Raw genomic sequence first — 15,618 nt, 5'->3', positions numbered from 1 at the left:
ATGGATATGTCACCTCCAATGCAAAGCAGGCCTGGCGTTGTTTGTTGCTGGGATTTTTTAGCAAGGTAACCCATGGAGTCAGCTTCACATTTTAATTAGACTGTCAATATTCTGCACGTTTCTTGACAGGATTTGTTCACGTCTCAGCTCATATATTTTGCTTCTTGTAGGCCCAGAATCAGGATTGGTCAAAGTATGTGCTGCACCATTTGTAGGGCCAGAGAACTAAATGGTGAAATTTACATGAAAATAGTAATGACATAGTTAAAAGCAAAAATGTAGATACAGTTTAGAGAGATATTCCATGTCACATTATGAATAAAAAATATGTAAAGTCACTGTCCAATGGTCACATACCTGGCATACTGTATCTTTCATCTGTCAAAGATGTGGATGAGAGGTAAAGTGTCAATGTAGCATGAACCTCATCAAAGCATGTGGCATGGGCTCCTGAGTGGCGCTGCATCTCAGTGCTAGAGGCGTCACTACAGACACCCTGGTTCGAATCCAGGCTGTATCACAACCGGCCGTGTTGGAGAGTCCCATAGGGCGAACCCACAATTGGCTCAGCGTCATCCGAGTTTGGCCGGTGTAGGCCGTCATTGTAAATAAGAATTTGTTCTTAACTGACTTGCCTAGTTAAATAAAGGTTAAATAAAAAAAATTACAAATAAAATGTCTGTAAGTCAATTGTCAATGTTGCGTCCTTTTTCCACCATGGATCTTCCCGTTTATGTAATATGATGACTCATTGAGCGGTTAAGGATACACTATTCATGCAGTCAAACACTACGTAGAGTATATGACGCTTTCAAGGAGCAGAGATGTCCCAGTTGTCCTCCAGTGACCATGCACTCCATGCCCCCGAACTGGTTTTATAGATTCCCTACAAGTCCCATTTGACCTAGAAATTAAAGAATATCAAAGAGCAGAGGTTGTCTTTATTGTGTTCAATGCTCTTCCCAAGCCACATCTTGGCCTAGGCATTGAAGTACATATATGGTAACGTGTATTCACAGAAAGTACATACTGCATTGCATTATGATATGGATTTTTACATGAGCATCCAGTATCCAGTGCTGGTCTCAATGTGGCCTTTGTAAGGGACACTCAAAGTCTCAGGGAGCGCTCTGTCCTGTTCTGTTTCTGGGAGTCCATATCATATACCAAAGAGGGAGGTCAGGACCAGGGTGTTTTTCTACCGATCCAGGATGGGGATCTGATGGGGTCTGAGTGACACATACAGGTGCTAGAGTGGAGTGAGATACTACACAACCCAATCTTACGTAATCACTCTGACCGCATCCTTATTCCCACTTTGGCTCTAAACACATTCACTGGACAGTGGCCACGAAGGTGTTAATTTCATTTCTCCATAATTCCAGTTAGATCTGATAGTCTGAGTAAACAGATGTGAGACTGGCAAAGGATTTTCTTTATCAATCAATCAAATGTATTTATTAAGCCCTTTTTACATCAGCTGATGTCACAAAGTGCTGTACAGAAACCCAGCCTAAAACCCCAAACAGCAAACAATGCAGATGTAGAAGCACGGTGGCTAGGAAAAACTCCCTAGCAAGGCCAGTACCTAGGAAGAAACAACATTATGGTAGCCACTACATTACCAAGAGTATGTGGACACCTGCTTGTCGAACATCTCATTCCAAAATCATGGGCGTTAATATGAAGTTGGTCCTCCCTTTGCTACTGTAACAGCCTCTACTCTTCTGGGAAGGCTTTCTTCTAGATGTTGGAACATTGCTGTGGGGACTTGCTTCCATTCAGCAAAACTGTCGCTACAAAAATTGGAAGCACAGAATCATCTAGAATGTCATTGTATGCTGTAGCGTTAAGATTTCCCTTCACTGGAACTAAGGGGTCTAGTCCGAATCATAAAAAACAGCTCCGGACCATTATTCCTCTTCCATCTAACTCTACAGTTGTCACTATGCATTGGGGCAGGTAGCATTCTCCTGGCATCCGTCAAACCCAGATTTGTCCGTTCGACTGCCAGTTGGTAAAGTGTGATTCATCACTCTAGAGAACGCATTTCCACTGCTCCAGAGTCCAATGGCGTCCAGCTTTACACCACTCTAGCCGATGCTTGGCATTGTACATGGTGATCTTAGGCTTGTGTGCGGCTGCTTGGCCATGGAAACCCATTTTATGAAGTTCCCGACAAACAGTTCTTGTACTGACGTTGCTTCCAGAGGCAGTTTGGAACTCGGTAGTGAGTGTTGTGTGCTCGATTTTATACACCTGTCAGCAATTGGTGTGGCTGAAATAGTAGAATCCACTAATTTGAAGGGGTGTCAACATACTTTTGTATATATAGTGTATTTTCAAATAGAGAACACATTGTTGCTGTCAAGGATAATTTGAAGAGCATGCCTGTAGTAGGGCACGACTTATCACACATTATAGCCACCCACCATTCTGTATGCAGCAGCAGCAATATTACTGCAATACATTAATAATCTGTGTGGTTGTTTTTTGATGTGCTTCAGAGTGCTGTCCTAGTCATAGCATGCAGAGAGAGGAAGGCAAGCTGGACTGGAGTAGGCCATACTACTGTAAACAAGTGATGAGACTCATGAAAAGCATTAAACCTAATTACAGAAATAGGACCCGGCAAGTTCAAATTATCCCAACTGGACCTTCTCTGCCCGTAACTACGACAACAAAGAACCCCATTATTTGTTGTGGTAGTTGGCAACTTGCTGTTTTGTTTTCCTTGCATAACATACACTGAGTATACAAAACATTAAGAACACCTGCTCTTTCATGATATAGACTGCCCAGGTGAATCCAGATGAAAGCTATGATCCCTTATTGATGTCACTTGTTAAATCCACTTCAATCAGTGTAGATGAAGGGGAGGAGACAGGTTAAAGAAGCCTTGAGACAATTGAGACATGGATCGTGTAAGTGTGCCATTCAGTGGGTGAATGGGCAAGACAAAATATTTAAGTGCCTTTAAACGGGGTATGTTAGTAGGTGCCAGGTGCGCTGGTTTTGTGTCACACTCAGCTGTCTCCTGTGTGTATCAAGAATGGTCCACCACCCAAAGGACATCTAGCCAACTTGACATAACTGTGGGAAGTATTGGAGTTAACATGTGCCAGCATCCCTGTGGATGCTTTCGATAACTTGTAGAGTCCATGCCCCAACGAATTGAGGCTGTTCTGAGGGCAAAAGGAGGGGTGCAACTCAGTATTAGGACGGTGTTCTTAATGTTTTGAGAACTCATCGGATACAATTATACCTAAATTGTATTTATTTGTGACCCGAGCGCTCTTAACTTGTCTTACTTAACCAAAGCACTGCATACAGAGTCTTTCCTCACTGTGAGTGTTCTTCACAGTTATGTCATGGTCCATTTTATCTGTGTTAATGTGTCTCTTTCCTTACTGTAGTCAATGTTTTAGTTTACATGACCTTTTAACCAGTTAACCTTTAAATTGATTGACTTGGGTCAAATGTTTTGGGTAGCCTTCCACAAGCTTCCCACAATAAGTTGGGTGAACTTTGGCCCATTCCTCCTGACAGAGCTGGTGTAACTGAGTCAGGTTTGTAGGTCTCCTTGCTTGCACACGCTTTTTCAGTTCTGCCCACAAATTTTCTATGGGATTGATGTCAGGGCTTTCTGATGGCCACTCCAATACCTTGGCTTTGTTGTCCTTAAGCCATTTTGCCACAACTTTGGAAGTATGCCAGGGGTCATCGTCCATTTGGAAGACCCATTTGCAACCAAGCTTTAACTTCCTGACTGATGTTTTGAGATATTGCTTAAATATAGCCACATAATTTTCCTGCCTCATGATGCCATCTATTTTGTGAAGTGCACCAGTCCCTCCTGCAGCAAAGCACCCCCACAACATGATGCTACCACCACCGTGCTTCACGGTTGGGATGGTGTTCTTCGGCTTTCAAGCCTCCCCCTTTTTCCTCCAAACATAACAATGGTCATTATGGCCAAACAGTTCTATTTTTGTTTCATCAGACCAGAGGACATTTCTCCAAAAAGTCCGATCTTTGTCCCAATGTGCAGTTGCAAACCGTAGTCTGGCTTTTTTTATGGCGGTTTTGGAGCAGTGGCTTCTTCCTTGCTGAGCAGCCTTTCAGGTTATGTCAATATAGGACTAGTTTTACTGTGGATATAGATACTTTTGTACCTGTTTCCTCCAGCATCTTCACAAGGTCCTTTGCTGTTGTTCTGGGATTGATTTGCACTTTTCGCACCAAAGTACGCTCATCTCTAGGAGACAGAACGTGTCTCCTTCCTGAGCGTATGACGGCTGCATAGTCCCATGGTGTTTATACTTGCGTACTATTGTTTGTACAGATGAACGTGATACCTTCAGGCATTTGGAAATTGCTCCCAAGGATGAACCAGACTTGTGGAGGTCTACAATTTTTTTTCTGAGGTCTTGGCTGATTTCTTTTTATTTTCCCATGATGTCAAGCAAAGAGGCACTGAGTTTGAAGGTAGGCCTTAAAATATATCCACAGGTACGCCTCCAATTGACTCAAATTATGTCAATTTGGCTATCAGAAGCTTTTAAAGCCATGACATCATTTTCTGGAATTTTCCAAGCTGTTTAAAGGCACAGTCAACTTAGTGTATGTAAACTTCTGACCCATTGGAATTGTGATACAGTGAACTATAAGTGAAATAATCTGTCTGTAAACAATTGTTGGAAAAATTACTTGTGTCATGCATAAAGTAGATGTCCTAACCAACTTGCCAAAACTATAGTTTGTTAACAAGAAATTTGTGGAGTGGTTGAAAAACTAGTTTTAATGACTCCAACCTAAGTGTATGTAAACTTCCTACTTCAACTGTATATGCTAGAGGCACCAGGCAGCAGTGTTCTGAGCAGAGGGGGTTGGTTGGGTAGGTCAAGGTTCTGAGCAGAGGGGGTTGGTTGGGTAGGTCAAGGTTCTGAGCAGAGGGGGTTGGTTGGGTAGGTCAAGGTTCTGAGCAGAGGGGGTTGGTTGCGTAGGTCAAGGTTCTGAGCAGAGGGGGTTGGTTGGGTAGGTCAAGGTTCTGAGCAGAGGGGGTTGGTTTGGTAGGTCAAGGTTCTGAGCAAAGGGGGTTGGTTGCGTAGGTCAAGGTTCTGAGCAGAGGGGGTTGGTTGGGTAGGTCAAGGTTCTGAGCAGTGGGGGTTGGTTGGGTAGGTCAAGGTTCTGAGCAGAGGGGGTTGGTTGGGTAGGTCAAGGTTCTGAGCAGAGGGGGTTGGTTGCGTAGGTCAAGGTTCTGAGCAGAGGGGGTTGGTTGGGTAGGTCAAGGTTCTGAGCAGAGGGGGTTGGTTGGGTAGGTCAAGGTTCTGAGCAGAGGGGTTGGTTGCGTAGGTCAAGGTTCTGAGCAGAGGGGGTTGGTTGGGTAGGTCAAGGTTCTGAGCAGAGGGGGTTGGTTGGGTAGGTCAAGGTTCTGAGCAGAGGGGGTTGGTTGGGTAGGTCAAGGTTCTGAGCAGTGGGGGTTGGTTGGGTAGGTCAAGGTTCTGAGCAGAGGGGGTTGGTTGGGTAGGTCAAGGTTCTGAGCAGTGGGGGTTGGTTGGGTAGGTCAAGGTTCTGAGCAGAGGGGGTTGGTTGGGTAGGTCAAGGTTCTGAGCAGAGGGGGTTGGTTGGGTAGGTAAAGGTTCTGAGCAGAGGGGGTTGGTTGGGTAGGTCAAGGTTCTGAGCAGTGGGGGTTGGTTGCGTAGGTCAAGGTTCTGAGCAGTGGGGGTTGGTTGCGTAGGTCAAGGTTCTGAGCAGAACAGCGTGCAGTAGTGCTGCTCTAACTCCACCTCCAGCAGGGAGACTGTGTAGTGCTGTCGGGAACACCTGATCCAACCAGGAACCAAGACACCTGCAGACTGCAGTCACTGGACTCTGGGCTCTTTGTGTCTCAGAAGGTGATTGTGAAGGTGAGCCCAGAGGAAGAAGTGTACCTTATGGTGGGGGAAAGGGGCGGGGCCAGGATAACTCCTTGTATTTACTTGTGTCCTTCTGCACACATGGCTACTCATTGTTTGACCAGGGTCAATCTTTCCGGTCTGAGGATCTTGATGTTGATGCAGTAAGGAATGTAAGTAGCTCAGTTAGTGTACAACACCTCCTGTTAGTGTACAACACAGCACTGCTCCCGTGCTCTAGCCCACTCTCTCTCTCTCTCTCTGTCACTGTGTGTGGATTGGTGTTGACCGGACGGGGCTGTTCCTCCCTGGGTAGCTCTATGTAGGGATTGGAGTTCCCAGGCCTGGCCCAGGAGCCTCCCCCTTGTGACACACTTACAGGGCTGCATTGGCAACATGACTTTCACTGCTCTCCAAGGACAGCTGTCTGATGCACCTTCAGGAAAAACGAACAAACATGGAGGCCTTAGGAGTCCAAGTGCACAGACCCTGCTCCTTTTACACTAACCACCTGTGAGTAGCATGCTGCTATGTGTGCATGCAGGTGTGTGTTTATGTTTGAGAGTTGAATGTGCGTGTGTTAGAAAGAGTGAGATAGAAGGTTTATGTGGGTGCAGAGTGAAACGTGCATTTGGACTATAAATACAATACATCTATATGGCTATTAATAGCACTCTCTCTAGGCAGTAACTTTAGGTTGCAGTTTGTTTGCTGCTCAGGGTTTTACTTGCCAATGCAGTGTTTTGATTTTGGACAGATGGGTCAGAAGCTTTTGCATTGGAATTCAAGAAATGTATGTGCAATTTAGGCTAAGTACTATAGCCAGAATGCATTTAATGCTTTGGTGCATTATCCTTTTGTTTGGAACTCATATGTAATTATACAGATATGTAGATCTTGAAACGTGAAAGATATTCAGCCAAGATTGAAGGACAATTAAAAGTTGACTAGAGAAATACTTATTTAAATGTTTTGTCTAATAGCATTGTTATGATGTTTGGAGACAGAATACAAAGCACATAGATATGATATAACATGAATTGTTTATTGTGTTGTCATTATCACTATTTGTTTTTTATAGGTATTAGTATTGTTATTGAGCTGTTATTGTGCCATTGTTCATTGTGAGGCTAGATTGATGGCTCTCCCACTAGGCCAAGCCATTCTTTATCCAGCAGGTCATTAAGGTGTGTGAGGGTGGGCTGCAGCCTCCTCTCCTAAGCCATTGAACCACCTCCAGTCCAGGAGCTCTCTCTCTCCATTAAAAACCTCTCGGCCAGAGGGTGTGGCCATGCGAGACTGTGCAGCCATTGTGTTTCCTGATACATATGCACAGAGAGGAGGTGTGTGCACACACAATAGTGGAAAGTTGAACCAGACAAAAGGTCTTTTTTATGGGTTTCAGTATTCTGCTTAGGAACAACTGGGCAAAAAGCCATCTGGCAGCCAGTCAATGTGTTAGTGAGGGCAGAACCTACACACACAGTGGTCAATGGTTGTAATCTTGAGTCTGCCTCAATACAGTTCTGCTTATTCTACTATGTAAGATGATAGAGGTATACCATATACACAAGGGTTTACTGGTTATGAAACTTTTTCGGATGCATTTTGTAAATACCACAAGTGCAAGAGTTGAGAATCAACATTTGCTGATCTTTGTCTCTCTTGAATGCATGTTAGGGAATGTCCTACATATGAACTTAATGAAGGGCCACAGAAGCACAACAGATCGATATTATCTGGAGATTCCAAAATGTAAAGTGAGGATGAAAATTATTTTGAATCCACCACAGGAAGCATTTTGGTCTTGTGTAAGTCAGGTCTCTCAACCGATGTGTGTCAAAAGAGATGATTCACTTGCCCCAGACAAGCCATAATCAGTTTGCAAAAATGAGGAAAAGGCACCGACTGAATTTCCTCCATGTTCTAGACCTCAGAGATGTATATTAATCATTGTGGTTAAAGTGTGGAAAATGGCATTTGGTGTCAGGCTTCTTCAAGTTTATGAACATTTTGGGGCCTAAAATCTAGTGTTCGTACGATTACATAAAAAAACGTTATATAAAGTATGTAGACCTATCTTTAATGCATCTCAGTTGTCAGAAATATGATGCGTAAGATCACGTTTTTATTTTATGAGGGGTTGACATGAGCTTATATAAAATAAAGGGAAAGCTCAGTGCGGAGGGATGGCTGTAGACCAAGGTTGCGATTGACCAGACTGGCTAATTAGTCCGATTACTACACAGCTTGATTGGCAAGGCGTTTTTCTGAGTTTTTTTTATCAAATCACTCACTCAAGGAAGGCTTCATCCAGACAGCTTCTGCTCCAGCACACCCTCTATATTTTAGGCCTACAGCAAGATTCTGTCTGGAAAACAGCAAGTGTCTACATTTGAGAACATAGGGAGAACTGAAACTGTGTGAAGAAAAGTTCCCCTTTCTGAGTCATTGTTTTGATCCAAGTATGGGATGTTGGCTACATTTAAACACTATACAGACAAGACTAGAAGGAGATACGTTAGGGTTAAGATTCCTCCTCAGGGATGGTGTTCAGTATTCTGCAGCAGACACAACTTTCTGGCTTGCAGACCAGCAGGAGACATTTAGAAGAAATCTTTAGGTTTTCTCACTGTGATGTGGCGTCTTCCTGATCCCAGTACTGTAGATCCTAATGCTCCAATGCCTCTCCCTTTTCCTTGACCTCTCTTTCACTCCTTAACGCTCACTCTTACCTCCCTAACCCCCCCTCCTCCTCTCTCCTGATGCCCTGCCTGGTGTTTGTCTCTCCGTCCTGCAGTAATCCGTTAGACCAGAAATGCTCGTCTTCCAAGCCCCCGTTGGGCTCTTCCGCCATGACATCACGAATCCTGCTGCGGCAGCAGTTGATGCGAGAGCAGCTCCAGGAGCAGGAGCGGCGGGAGCAGCAGAGACGTCAGGCCTCCTCCACCTCGTTGCACCACCAGACCACCGACGGCCACATCCACACCCAGACCCCAGCCATCAACGTCAGCGCGCCCCCCAGCCTTCCCCCCGCATCCCAGCTGCCCATGGAGGTGCTGAAGGTAAGCAATAAGTATTGTCAGTTCTCACACCTGATGACACAGGTGACACACCCCCTCTCTGGCTGGCTGCTTCACTGTGATCTGCCAAACATGCCAATCCTCAAACAATTCCAGAGGTCTCACTATCACCTCTAGATGCAGGCTTTCACACTCAGATGTTGTTTGAAGAAGTTACTGTGGGTTGGATGACTCTATATTGGCAACTTGATCATGAATCTTCTGGACAGTCGAGCAAGCAAGGTTTACTATGATACGGTGTAAAACACGTGGAGGTGAGAAGTGTTTTAAAACGCATATGGGGATGATCTTTCCTGAGAGAATTCCTCTTTAATGCATGCTGTGCTTCCATCCATTTGGATTTAGCCATCTTTAATCCTGTTTGCTGAGCTACATTCATATCTTTTCATAGCTTTGATTCATTGTTAATCTGCTCTGGGTGACTAGACTGTTGCAAATTTTCTGAAAGCTAGGGGAGACAGAGATTGATAACTACCACAACGCACTACTATACTATAGTACATCCAGCAAAACAAAGATCATTTGTTAAGTTTTTTTTAGATTCCTTTATATTTGTTTGTCCTTCTTTAGAAAAAGTATAACTAAATATAAAAATACTAATAAAAAAAGGTAAAGATTAAGTGTTGAAGTGTATCCCAAACTTCATATCTAAAGCATGACTGGATAGATATTTCTCCTTTGCGTTTTCCTTTGAATATGACAAATTTCCTGTTGTTTCCAACATTGTCACTGCAACATTCTGATTGATTGTTATCACTGGAAAAAATTGAATGTTTTCATTTCTTAAGAAAATTCAGAGAATATGAATCATAAACAATACAGATAATAACACAATGATACCGTTTTATGACACAATGATACAGGACGTGGTAGCTTCATAGCATGAACTGCCTGACAAGCATTTCTTAAGAGCATACTGCCACCCATTAACAAAACAGTGAGGGTATGTTTTTACAATGTATGCATTATTTTTTAAGTTTTCACACTTTTCTGAGGCACAACCTAATTTTAAGGAGATCAGGCGAGACTGAGTCATTTCTGATTATGACTGCTTTAGGACTTGTTTATTTCTGAACCCTCTGAACATGTAGATTCACTGCAGATTTACTAGAAGTATTGTAGTAATTTAGCAGTAGAAAAGCCCTAGTCCATGTTTTACTGCAATTTGTGTAATTGTTGTGATTGAAGTTTACGCTGGTAGGATTTTGCCATCTGGGTAGTCCATTTATAACCATTTCGGTTTGTTAAAGTAGGTTGTATGTGTGCAAGTGTTCTATATCAATGTAATATTTCATTATAGCAAGTATGTTTAATATTCTATTAATTGATAGCTTTTGTGGAAATATAACACAGATTATATATTTACAGTTCATTTGGAAAGTATTCAGACGCCTTTACTTTTTCCACATTTTGATACAGTACGCTACAGATTTATTATAAAATGTATTTTAAAAAAATTAAAAAATCCCTCATCAATCCACACCAATACCCCATAATGACAAAGCAAAAACACGTTTTTAGAAATTGTTGCAAATTTAATACAAATAATACACCGAAATATTACATTGACATAAGTATATAGACCCTTTACTCAGTACTTTATTGAAGCACCATGGGCAGCGATGACAACCTCTAGTCTTCTTGGGTATGATGCTATAAGCTTGGCACACCTGTATTTGGGGAGTTTCTCCCATTCGTCTCTGCAGATCCTCTCAAGCTCTGTCAGGTTGGATGGGGAGCATTGCTACACAGCTATTTTCAGGTCTCTCCAGAGATGTTCGATCGGATTCAAGTCCGGCCCACTCAAGGACATTAAGAGACTTGTCTCGAAGCCACTCCTGCGTTGTCTCGGCTGTGTGCTTAGGGTCGTTGTCCTGTTGGAAGGTGAACCTTCACCCCAGTCTGAGGTCCTGAGCGCTCTGGAGCAGGTTTTCATCAAGGAGCTCTCTGTATTTTGCGGCGTTCATCTTTCCCTCGATCCTGACTGGTCTCCCAGTCCCTGCCGCTGAAAAACATCCCCACAGCATGATGCTGTCACCACCATGCTTTACCGTAGGTATGGTGCCAGGTTTCCTCCAAACGTGACGCTTGGCATTCAGACCAAAGAGTTTAATCTTGGTTTCATCAGACCAGAGAATCTTGTTTCTCATGGTCTGAGTCTTTAGGTGCCTTTTGGCAAACTCCAAGCAGGATGTCAGGTGCCTTTTTCTGAGGAGTGGCTTCCGTCTGGCCACTCCACCAAAAAGGCCTGATTGGTGGAGTGCTGCAGAGATGGGATTACCTTCCAGAAGGCCAACCATCTCCACAGAGGAACTCTGGAGCTCTGTCAGAGTGACCTTCGGGTTCTTGGTCACCTTGCTGACCACGGCCCTTCTCCCCCGATTGCTCAGTTTGGCGAGGCAGCCAGCTCTAGGAAGAGTCTTGGTGATTCCAAACTTCTTCCATATAAGAATGATGGAGGCCACTGTGTTCTTGGGGACCTTCAATGCTGCAGAACCTTTTTGATACCCTACCCCAGACCTGTGCCTTGACACAATCCAGTCTCGGAGCTCTACGAACAATTCCTTTGACCTCATGTCTTGGTTTTTGCTCTGACATGCACTGTCAACTATGTAACCTTATATAGACAGGTGTGTGCCTTTCCAAATCATGTCCAATCAATTAAATGTACCACAGGTGGACTCCAATCAAGTTGTAGAAACATCTCAAGGATGATCAATGGAAACAGGATGCACCTGAGATCAATTTTGAGTCTCATAGCAAAGGGTCTGAATACTTATGTAAATAAGGTATTTCTCTTTTTTATTTTTAATACATTTGCAAAAATAAAATAATGTCATTATTGGTTATGGTGTGTAGATTCATGAGGAACATGTTTTATTTAATCAATTTTAGAATAAGGCTGTAACGTAACAAAATGTGGCATTTTTTTTTTAAGGTAAAGTTAAAGCCTTAATTCCATTATGTAAAATTCCATTCCATATAGTATAAATTATTAGGATAGTAGTAGAAATAGTGCCCCCCTCTTGTCATCATACTGAACATGTGTGGCATGGGTCCAACAATTGAAACCATTGCCCTCCACATACAGCATAAACATTACTTATCCTATACTCTGTAAAATCGTTAGCTCTTTGAAAGGTTTAGGATAACCCCATAAAAGAGTACAATACGACAAGCTGGAAGACATTTCTGTGATTCAAGTTTGGAGCTTATGGGCATTCTTCATTGACTGAAATTCCCCCATATGAAAGGCCTGTTCCTGTCTAGCACTAAGCACTGTAGACCAGGGTTTACCTGCTCGCCTGTCTGTGACTAGATTAGCACAGTCCACACACAAAGCTGCACAAAATTAGCTTAGGGGTACCAGGCGGGGCTGCTGGACCTTAAAGGTGAAAACATTAAGCTCAGATGAGTTTGTCTAAAGACAGATTGGGTCCTTAATTAACAAAGTGACCACTGACCTTTGGAGGAATATGTACGGTATCAGTTTGGGGATCAGGACAAAGGCAAGCAGTCTTACTACACACCCTAACTCTAATTCAGCGAAGAATGCTCATAATTAGCCCCACTGCTTTCATTCCATGGCATAAGGGGAAAAAAACACTAGCTTTGAAATGTATTTTGGATCCTTTCCTAAAAGGGTTCAACATGATTTCTAGATTTAGTGAAAAGGAATTTAGCGTATTATGAGAAGAACAAAGCACTGTGCATAGTGTTCAGCTCTGAAAATGACAGGATGTGTTCTTTTGTATCGCGCTGCATCAAAAGTATGCATTAATGAAACATGTACAGATGTAGGATCTTAATTTGAGCCAGCTTGCTACAGCCGGAAAATAATCCTGCAGCAACAAGAAATTTGAATTATAATGTGGGTTATAATTAACCTCTCTAGGGTAGGTGGCACCAAATCGTCCCACCTACGTAGCAGCCAGTGTAATCCCGTGGCGCGTTATTCAAAAAACCTAAAAAATGCAAAAACTTCAATTTTTCAAACATATGACTATTTTACACCATTTTAAAGACAAGACTCTCGTTAATCTAACCACACTGTCCGATTTCAAAAAGGCTTTACAATGAAAGCAAAACATTAGATTATGTCAGCAGAGTACCCAGCCAGAAATAATCAGACACCCATTTTTCAAGCTAGCATATAATGTCACATAAACCCAAACCACAGCTAAATGCAGCACTAACCTTTGATGATCTTCATCAGATGACAACCCTAGGACATTATGTTATACAATACATGCATGTTTTGTTCAATCAAGTTCATATTTATATCAAAAAACAGCTTTTTACATTAGCATGTGACTAGCATGTGACTAGCATTCCCACCGAACACTGCCGGTGAATTTACTAAATTACTCACGATAAACGTTCACAAAAAGCATAACAATTATTTTAAGAATTATAGATACAGAACTCCTCTATGCACTCGATATGTCCGATTTTAAAATAGCTTTTCGGTGAAAGCACATTTTGCAATATTCTCAGTAGATAGCCCGGCATCACAGTGCTAGCTATTTAGACACCCAGCAAGTTTAGCACTCACCAAAGTCAGATTTACTATAAGAAAAATGTTATTACCTTTGCTGTCTTCGTCAGAATGCACTCCCAGGACTTCTACTTCAATAACAAATGTTGGTTTGGTTCAAAATAATCCATTGTTATATCCAAACAGCGGCGTTTTGTTCGTGCATTCAAGACACTATCCGAAAGGGTAAATAAGGGTGACGAGCATGGCGCAATTCGTGACAAAAAAATTCAAAATATTCCATTACCGTACTTCGAAGCATGTCAACCGCTGTTTAAAATCAATTTTTATGCAATTTTTCTCATAAAAAAGCGATAATATTCCGACCGGGAATCTGCGTTTAGGTAAACAGACGAAAGAAAATAAAGCATTCGGTCGACTCGGGCACGCGCCTAAGCCCATAGTACTCTGATCGGCCACTTGCCAAAAGCGATAATGTGTTTCAGCCAGAGGCTGCCTCGATATCGTTCAGCTTTTTCCCGGGCTCTGAGAGCCTATGGGAGCCGTAGGAAGTGTCACGTTAGAGCAAAGATCCTCAGTCTTCAATAAAAAGAGCCCAGATGAAACACAACTTGTCAGACAGGCCACTTCCTGCATGGAATCTTCTCAGGTTTTGGCCTGCCATTCGAGTTCTGTTATACTCACAGACACCATTCAAACAGTTTTAGAAACTTTAGGGTGTTTTCTATCCAAAGCCAATAATTATATGCATATTCTAGTTACTGGGCAGGAGTAGTAACCAGATTAAATCGGGTACGTTTTTTATCCGGCCGTGTCAATACTGCCCCCTAGCCCTAACAGGTTAATGGACATTTTTTTGTAGGGATTGGTAAATTTCGTGCGGCACCTCGCTCTGCGGGTAATATTACATTTCATTACATTACATTGGAACGATTTGATTAGTGTATTGTTAGCTAGCTACACAGTTGTATCTGCTGTCTTTGTATCAAGGATACAGGTGTAGCTCTGCGGAACTAACAAGGTTAGCTAGCCAGCTGTATTCGTTCGTTCGCGCCGTTTTCGAAACGGCGTCAACACCACAACGCCACTGCTAGGTAGCCGACTTTACCAATTAGCAGTACAGTAGAAACGATATACATTACAACGGAACGATTTGACTAGTGTAACGTTAGCTAGCTACATAGTTGTCTTTGTATCAAGATAAAGGCGTAGTACAGAGTAACTATCGAGGTTAGCTAGCCAGCTACATTTTCTAACAGTCTACAACGCGCCCACTGCTAGCTAGCTAACCCTACCAGCCAGCTGTATCATTTTTAGTCAATCAGATTTTTGCAACGTAATGTAACGACCCTGGATTTATAAGCGCGGAAATCGACTCTGCCGGACGAGCATACTTTTGCGGCACAGTCGATAGCGCGCCGGACTTCGGGCTTGAACGTCGAGGGTTCGAGACCTGCTCCCTGCTGCCTGTTTCATTACAGTAAGCTTAACTTTCTGAACATTCGAGATGTGTAGTCCACTTGTGTAGCTAGCAGGACTGACTTTGTGTTAGCTAGCCAATGTTTAATTACTTCTGCGTTATGAACTAGACACGGACACGAATGATCCATTGGTAGCTTGTTGTTACCAAGTAATGGTGCTAACCGTGTGTTATAGGATGCTAGCATGCTAGTTAACTAGTTAGCTACGGCGTCATAGGACACGGTGCGCTAGGTTGGTTTTCACGGAAGAATACTGTACCAAGTTATCTAGCGGAATAAACTAAGTTTGAGCCTATTCCTGGAAACATTGAACCTCTGTAGTTTACATCAATTTTAATTTCTAGTGGTAGCTAGAAAAGTTATATTTTAGCGTTTTAGTGTTTCAGTGAATTGTTAGTGATGGAGGCCCTGCTCTCTCGCTTCCCCAGTTGTTTAGTTAATTTTTCATGCCAATCTCCTTTGCATTAGCGTAGCCTATCAACTATGTGTCGGTCTATCCCTGTTCTCTCCTCTGCACAGGCCATACAAACGCTTCACATCGCGTGGCCTCTGCCACTCTAACCTGGTGGTCCCAGCGCGCACGACCCACGTGGAGTTCCAGGTCTCCGGCAGCCTCTGGAACTGCCGGTCTGCGGCCAACAAGGCAGAGTTCATCTCAG

General features: G+C 43.0%; 1 protein-coding gene across 8 annotated transcripts in view; it reads left to right on the top strand.

Annotated features, from left to right (window-relative positions):
* Positions 1-15,618, top strand: part of LOC106572415 (microphthalmia-associated transcription factor) — a 41,087-nt gene that overhangs the window by 12,056 nt on the left and 13,413 nt on the right. For 6 of the 8 annotated variants that reach the window (XM_014146560.2, XM_014146559.2, XM_014146564.2 and 3 more), the window contains exon 2: positions 8,698-8,962. In XM_014146560.2, coding sequence (XP_014002035.1) covers positions 8,698-8,962 — 265 coding nt within the window. Of the gene's footprint in view, positions 1-6,158; positions 6,411-8,697; positions 8,963-15,618 lie in introns of those variants that run through there. The other 2 variants (XM_014146565.2, XM_014146561.2) reach the window with 1 other exon arrangement.

This window comes from Salmo salar, chromosome ssa15, assembly GCF_905237065.1.
Source record: "Salmo salar chromosome ssa15, Ssal_v3.1, whole genome shotgun sequence".
Taxonomy (NCBI): Eukaryota; Metazoa; Chordata; class Actinopteri; order Salmoniformes; family Salmonidae; genus Salmo; species Salmo salar.
Note: the sequence above shows the minus strand (reverse complement) of the source record. Positions and strands in the feature narration are given on the sequence as shown.